Source organism: Symphodus melops (genome assembly GCF_947650265.1).
Source record: "Symphodus melops genome assembly, chromosome: 21".
In the NCBI taxonomy this organism is placed as follows: Eukaryota; Metazoa; Chordata; class Actinopteri; order Labriformes; family Labridae; genus Symphodus; species Symphodus melops.
This window is the reverse complement of record NC_136711.1, coordinates 8222091-8229636: the sequence shown is the minus strand read 5'-3', so window position 1 is coordinate 8229636 and position 7546 is coordinate 8222091. Positions and strand designations below refer to the sequence as shown.

The following is a 7546-nucleotide window of genomic DNA, read 5'->3' as shown; positions in this document are numbered from 1 at the left end:
GTTGCCAAAAGAAGGACACATCCCAGACACACCAGCAGCAGCTGGGATATGGCAAAGCAGACAAACCTCCTGACTGGAGCCAGCAGACTCAGACCCACCACAAATCCAGCTCCAGTCACAGCTCTCAGACTGAACTCCGGCCCTGCAACCGGGACACACCGTCATCCTTCAGAGATTTAGAGGTTGTGGACAATGTTTACCGGCCGTCGCTCCCACTTAATGCGCAAGGACCACACTCTAGTGCTGGACAGGGTACACAGAAGAATAGCCCAGACACAAGCACTCCTCCCTTCAGAGACTGTTCCCACTCAGGTCCTCATTCTGATGGAAGGGTAGGGTCAGGGGCATTGGCTCAAAGAGAGGGACAAAAGGTGGCAAGGATACGGCATCAGCAACATAGCAGTCACGGAGGAAGTACAGAGGATAGGGGGAGAGATAAAGGTCCAGCAGCACCCTGCTGGGGGGTTCAAGGAGGCTACCCAGATGACCAGAGAAAAAGCTCCCATCATGCATCAGATGGCGATGCTGAAATAAGAAGCTTTAGCAATAGAGCTCAAAATGGTGACCACAACCAGCCCCATTCTCAGCCCCCTCCTCTTCAATCCCGCTCCTCCTCACTCACTACTGAGGAAGAGGGCAGTGCCATAAAGAACCTAATGAACTACAGCTCCCAGCAGCCTTTGCTTCTGCCACAGAGGGGCCCCTTTGGAGGTCTGGGCTGCCTAAAGCAGGGTGGAGAGAGATCAGAGAAGGGTGACAAAGGAGAGGCTAAAAGCAACTCGTTGCCGCAAGATCCTCCCAAACAGTCTCTCCCTCCTCGTCGAGGTTCCACTAATGAGGGGGAAAAGGGCGACAGAGGTGGGAAAGAGGCAGGAGAGGCAGGAGAGGGGGAGGTGCGACAGCCTCCGGTGGGTATTGCAGTTGCTGTAGCCAGGCCCCCTCATCGTTCCCCAGACAACACCCCTGGACACAGCAGACAGGGCAGGGTGCTGCCCAGCATGAAAGGTCAGACATCATTTATGCTCCTTGCATTAAGTCAATTAGTGCTATATTTGTGCGTTAAAGGAAAAATCCAAGATTCAACAGTTGAGAACAGCTTTAGTTCTGTTCAGTTTAATTAATTGATCGTACATTTAATGCATATATGTCCAGAGGAAGTTTTGCATGTCAGTTATAAATGACACTGAATTTATAAAAACATTCTGAAGGTTTATGGGGAATGCCATTTTAAAGAACAGATGCTTATTTTTACATAGTAAGTTGTTGACATGGGCCTTCTAGCAACAGTAAAATTACTCTTTTAGTCATCCATATATTTAATTAGGGTATGCCCAGAATTCAATTTGTTTTGGGACTGCAGGTTGAATTTAAAACTGTGCCTCCCATTTGGAGGTCTGTGGCCACCCTACACAGGATGCAAACTCACCTCTATTAGCCCCTTCTCCAAATTTGTTTGTCTGGGCTTTCCCACAGTAGGTACTGACTGATGCAGGTTTGGTCTAATTGTATGAATGAACACACAACCACGTCCAAGTTAAATTCCATTTCTGTCTCAGCTTATCATCTTCAATCAACTACTATCATTACAGTTCAAAATAAATAATAATAATAATAATTTCCATTATTAATTCCTCAAGAAGATGCCTCCTTGAAGTCAAAAAAGAAACAAAAGGAAACCGGCATTAAGGCCCCATACAGAGGTCAGAGTTTTGGATGATTGGGATGCCCGAAAAAATTCAACTGGGGCATGCCATACCAAACCACCCTCTGGATATGCCCCAGGCAACAAAGCTACAATTTCAAAGATGCAATGATCAGAGCATATAACTATATCTTTTAAGCAAGTATATGCTAGTAGATGGTGTTTGTAAAGACACATTTCCCCAAGGGTGCATAAAGGACACTATATCGTATCGTAAGATGTGTCGATAATGTCCCCATTGAGAAATGATTTTAAAAATATACTTTTTAAAACGTTGTGAATTAATAATGTTTTCCATTGGTACATTATTATTGTATTTATTTCATGCACTTCAAACAAGCAAACACAATTAACATTAGACAATATGATTATACAAAAAAGGATATTTTTTGAAAGAAACATGCTAGAGAAGCCCAATTAAACCCAGAGGGACCTGTCGAGTGGCTCTATTAACGGGTAACATGTAACGCAGAAACAAGTTATTACAGTAGTCCAAGCAAATATACGAATAGCCAACCAGATAACATACCCAAAATGTAAAACAAACACAACAAGTAAACTTTTGCTGTAACTGTGTTACTCATTGTTCAGGAGTGTCGAGGCCCGTGTATCCTCTCGGCCGTGAGGCAGAGGACAGGAAGAGGATGACAGAAGAGCAGATCAGCCTTCATCACCTGGACAGAGACAGAGAAATGATCATCAGGTACAACAAAATTCTCAAACACCAACAAAAAATAAACGCACACATATACAAGGAAGCATCTTTTCATTCTTCCTCTCGTCTGATAAGCTGCACTTTGTATTCTCTTGCCTTCTCTCTCCCAGTCTGAGGCTCTGCTTCCCTTTTCTCTCATCCCCTCACTCCATTTACTCTTCTCACCCTTTGATGTGGTATTTCTGTTCCCACTCACTCTCCCCCCCCTCCCCCCCTCCTCTCTTTCTCTCTAAGAAGAGATGTGGTGCATTAATGTTACAGGCACTAATACAGATGTCTCTGATGTATCTGGCTCTTATTATGTAGTCATATTAGGGGAAGAAAACATATAATGAGAACTCATACACCGGGCTCAAGATGATGGCTGTTCCTGTTGCCGTCATATTTCCTTTTCTTGATGATCATAATGGTAGTGGTGGTAATGAAGATAACAAGGATGAAGATAATGATCATAATGATGGTGATGATGACAATAAGAGGGGGATAATCAAGATAATGACAAAGTTCACCCTGTCTATCACCACTTCAGGGAAAATAAGGATCGTGTAGAGTTCGCCAGGATTCACCCTTCCAGTAGTTGCCACGGTGACCTGACCTCTCACCTCTTGGTTCCTGGAGGCGCAAGTCAGTTAGGGGGGGACCATGCTGCACATGCTCATCCAGCTCACCACCACTGGATGCAGAGAACAGGAAGTCCCTCCCTCTGGATGGGGCATACATACGGTAAGTAGAGTGGTGGAGCAGTACGTTTTTTCATCACAGTTTCCATTTGGTGGTTAGTATGCTTTATGATCATGTGGTCATGTTGGTATGAGGGGTGTACTTGGATCTAATATTGAATCATTTTTTGTCCTGTTCAACAATGGAGCTTGGGCATCCGTTTTACTTGTTGGGGACATTCATCTGGGAAAACATTTGCCATCACCTCAATGTTCTGATAATATGGATTAATTAATCATGTTGACTTGCTACAGAATCCAACTCAGCTTGTGTTGTTAACCTCTGATTGTAAAAGAAGATTCAACAATAACAACAATAACATCCAACTATAAGGGCAATGTAACCACACCACCTCCTAAGCAATGAATGAACCTCTTGTCCCTTTTAGAAACAGCTGCATGTAACAAGCCCTCACCTCTTGATCAAACAGCATATTAATCATATATTACCTATTAGAGTTTTTAGTTTGTTATGGGGCATCAAGACCCCTCAGGTCCCACAGGACAGGTTTACTCATTATTACCAAAACCAGAAATAAGCATAATAAGAGTGCCTGAGGCTTTCTCAAACTTTGAGGTACTGTTACTTACTGCTGCTTATAACTTGAAGCATCTACTTCTATTAATTATATGTTAAATTGATCTTATAAATAAACAGTAAATTAAAATATATGTTAATATCTTATTTTCGCTTCATGCTGTATTTCTTTTAATGTTCGTACTGTACTGTTTTTACCTCAGAGAAGCACTTTGTATGATTGGTCCTAAAAGTAAACAAACTTGCCTTTCCTTGCATTTCATTAGCAACCCGACAATCAATTCTATTTATGATTTCATAAATTTCATGCAGCGAGGAAATATGAGCAAGCCTGATTTCCGAGCAATATGTTCACAGACCCCAAAATGTGTGCGAAGTAGACGTCCCGCTGTAAATGTGAAAACCTTACATCTTTGTATTGTGCTTTAAACAATATAAATACATGGTATCAGTGGACATGGAGGAGTTAATAACTTAGCAAAAGTGTAACTAAATAATTTCCTATGTTGACCAGTGAAGCGATAGTTTCTTTTTTAAGAAGTAAGTTAAATGAAATCTTCTTATTTGATTTTGAATATGTCCTCATTTCAGGTTTAAGCCACGTCGGTATGACCCCAGGCTTCCCTCCCGGTCTGCCCAGCCCTCTTCAGCCCGTCCTGGGGTCCCTCACCCAAGACCCCAACTCCCCTCTGGTGGTTCTTCCTACAGAAGCGGGGCCTCATCATCCCCTTGGTACGCTGAGTGCCCTTTTACAAGAGCAAATACACAACCAGCATACTCATTGCTTTCTTCACTGCCCACTATTTCCCCCCCCTTTCCCTTCAGTTGTACCATCGGAGCTGCTGCCATTTCTCTCCCAGAGTTTTAGTATCATTGGCTAATCATAATATAATGCTCAACTAAGTCCCTCTGTCAGTGGGACTGTGTTTTATAGCTTCGTTAATGGGGGCAGCTATTCCAGTGCCCCCCTCTGTATGTGCCCAGCGTTATGCAAACCATTTGAACTGCTGTTCATCTCTTTGTGGTGGAGCACTGGTGTGTTTGGAGTACACTGTGTGTGTGTTTCTGCTTCTGTGTAAGTGTGTGTGCGTCTGTGAGTGTGCATGTGTTTGTGTCTGTGTGTGTGTGTGTGTGTGTGTGTGTGTGTGTGTGTGTGTGTGTGTGTGTGTGTGTACAGGCACTTGGTCATCCAAAGTTAGCTGTTTTCACGTCAGGAACAATATGAGACATCATCGTTCAGTGTTAGTGGTTGTGTTGCACATCTCGGATTTTTTCGAGAGAGAAAAGAGTGAGTGTGTTTGTGTGTGTGAGTGTGTCAACGCTGCTTTGCAAACAGGCTGTGAAATTTAATTATCTCCCGCCTCCCTCGCCTCGCTCCGTGGGAGTTCCTGCAGAGAGGGGAAGTGCATCCACTGAACCCTTCCCCTGGGAAACATTAGCCCACTCAGGCTAATCTCACAGAACAAAGGTTCCCAGCGACAAGGCAGCCAAGGAGGGGTGTGTGTGTATGTGTGTGTGTGTGTGTGCGTGCGTGCGTGCGTGCGTGCGTGCGTGTACATTTTTGTGTGTAGCCGCGGGTATCTTAAGTCATATAGGGGTGACGCTGGGCACGATATATGCATGTTTCCTCGCAGAGAAATGCATCACTTTTTAGGAGACGTTTGTTGAAGGTGAAGAGAGAATCTGAAATATTTTGCAACACGATTTTGTGACTTTTAGTGTCTTTAAGGCCAACATACATATTGTTGAATTGCAGATGGCTGGTACATTCCAGAAAAATTCTACAAATTGCTTCTAATTAAAAATAACTTCCTGTGAAGCTTTGGCCCTGCAAATATTTCTTTACTGGCTGTTTTTAATTTTTGTGTTTTTTTCTAAGTTATAATTATGCAAGGTTACTAAAAGGAATGTCTTCATTTTTGAAGCCAAATATTCTAATTAAGAAAATGCTTAACAATCTCCTATTTCTCATCAGCCATTTTTCATATTTCTCCTCTAGATGTTCTGGAGCAGTCAGGTCTGTGGCCCCCTATGTACGGAGGTAGAGGCCCTCCTTCTCACCTGCAGCATCACCCTGTCTACTCTCGCTCCTCGTTCCTACGGCAACAGGAGTTATACGCCCTGCAGCAGCACCAGCAGCAGCGGGCCATTGAGAACATGCAGCGGCACTCATTAGGACAGGTAAACACTTCCAGCTTACATTTTAGTTCAAACTTGGGAAATACTATGGAGATATTGTTGTGAAATAACGAGCAAATGAAGATCAGGAAGTGTTGACATATTGGACACATGTGCAAACTTTCTTCCTCATTTAGATCGCGAAGGGTAAAAATCAGTGCAAGTAAAGTGTGAATGTGTCAGTTCAGATTTTCCGATGGTAAAACACTAAAAGAGATAGAAAGAGAAACTCAGCAATATATTTGGAAGTCACTGACTATTGCACTCATCATTGCCAGATCATTTGGCAATCAAACAGTGTGGCTGACTCTCGCCATGTTTCCACAAGAAGCATTTTTCTCTGGGGTTCTTTTCAAACAACTAGAAGGTTTCTCTTGCTCATTTTTGTATCCTTATAAAGATTAGCTATATTGGTTGATATGTTCTAACGAAATCAAAAATATTCTACTTTTCAAAGTTGACCCAACAGTCACGTTTCTTTTATATTTTACTACCATGAGATTTTATCTAGGTACTGGTTCCTCCATAATTCTGACTTGCTGTCATAAGATTTCTTTAGAGTTATGTCAGTGCACATCCTTTTAATACTTTTCCATTTTCCTTTCAGTTTTAACCATCTCTTTCTAGACACATAATACGTCAGGAAGTTATTATCTCCTATACACTCCTTACGTGGAATGGCTACGGTTTTAGGGAAGTTTGATGAAGCAATAGAGAACAGTACAAAAATAGAAAAATACTCCTCAAGCAACTATTTATTTCTTCTCAAATTTCTCTTCAACAGAGAAAACACGAGGAGCATGCCATCACTATAGAAGACTCTCCTCATGAATCATCTGCACTCAGAACTTCCTCGTCTTCTGCTTCATCCTCCACCTCCTCCCATGTGGCCAAACCTTTCTCTCACACGCCTCCTCCACCCAAGACACCCACGCCTTCTCCAGGGGTGTATCCCAGCAGCCGTCAGTCACCTTGCTACCACTCCCCGTCCAGGCGATCCCGTCCCCCGAACCCTCTCACGCCTGCGCCAAGCCCTGCTGCAGCAGCACCGCGCTCTCCAGCACTCAGCCCGGCGCCATCACTCCTGTCGAAGGGGCTTGAGAGGGGGAGTGAGAGAGGGGAGGGACAGCCTCCTCAGGATTACCCACAATCCCTAGAGCCAGGTAAATGTTAAAAAATCAGGTTAATGTTTGAATAAAAAAAAAAACGGCCACATATCAAGAATACAAAAAGAAAACAGAAGACAGATATGAGGCAGAAATATGATCGCAGAGACAGTGTAAGAGAAAAGAAGTGCAGAAAAAGGAGAGTGATGCTGGTCTTTGAAGCGTGGTATTCTTTTGATTTTGCAGAAATTGTTTGAAGCATGGATGATCCCTCGCTCTGTGTGTCCTTGAGTGTGTGCATGTGTGTGTGTGCAATGTTTTATCTGCACAAGCTAAAGAGGGACAGCGGGCAGGTCAGTCATTAAGGTCACAGAAAGCATATGGGCACACAGTGAGTGTGTGTGTGACCTGCCAGCATGCATGTGTGTGTGTCACAAGAGGAAGGTCAGTGAATTCTTCAGACAAACCTACTAATCCTTCAGAGGTCCTTGAGAAGTACAGGTGGAAGGATACGCATTCATCTGGATGTGTTGTCAGGGGGGCGGAGGGATACCATCAATAATAAGAGAGCTGGGGTGGCAGGGCCAA

At 43.5% G+C, this 7546-nt stretch overlaps 2 protein-coding genes across 2 annotated transcripts in view; both read left to right on the top strand.

Annotated features, from left to right (window-relative positions):
• The window catches only part of ndufaf8 (NADH:ubiquinone oxidoreductase complex assembly factor 8), a 161099-nt gene that overhangs the window by 82176 nt on the left and 71377 nt on the right, over window positions 1–7546 (top strand). The window lies entirely within an intron of this gene.
• The window catches only part of bahcc1b (BAH domain and coiled-coil containing 1b), a 54913-nt gene that overhangs the window by 25966 nt on the left and 21401 nt on the right, over window positions 1–7546 (top strand). The window contains exons 4-9 of the mRNA XM_079334098.1: window positions 1–1005; window positions 2294–2405; window positions 2947–3140; window positions 4266–4406; window positions 5674–5855; window positions 6637–7015. The exon at window positions 1–1005 is cut by the window's left edge and continues 1032 nt beyond it. Of these exons, the coding sequence (XP_079190224.1) occupies window positions 1–1005; window positions 2294–2405; window positions 2947–3140; window positions 4266–4406; window positions 5674–5855; window positions 6637–7015 (2013 nt within the window). The remainder of the gene's footprint in view (window positions 1006–2293; window positions 2406–2946; window positions 3141–4265; window positions 4407–5673; window positions 5856–6636; window positions 7016–7546) is intronic.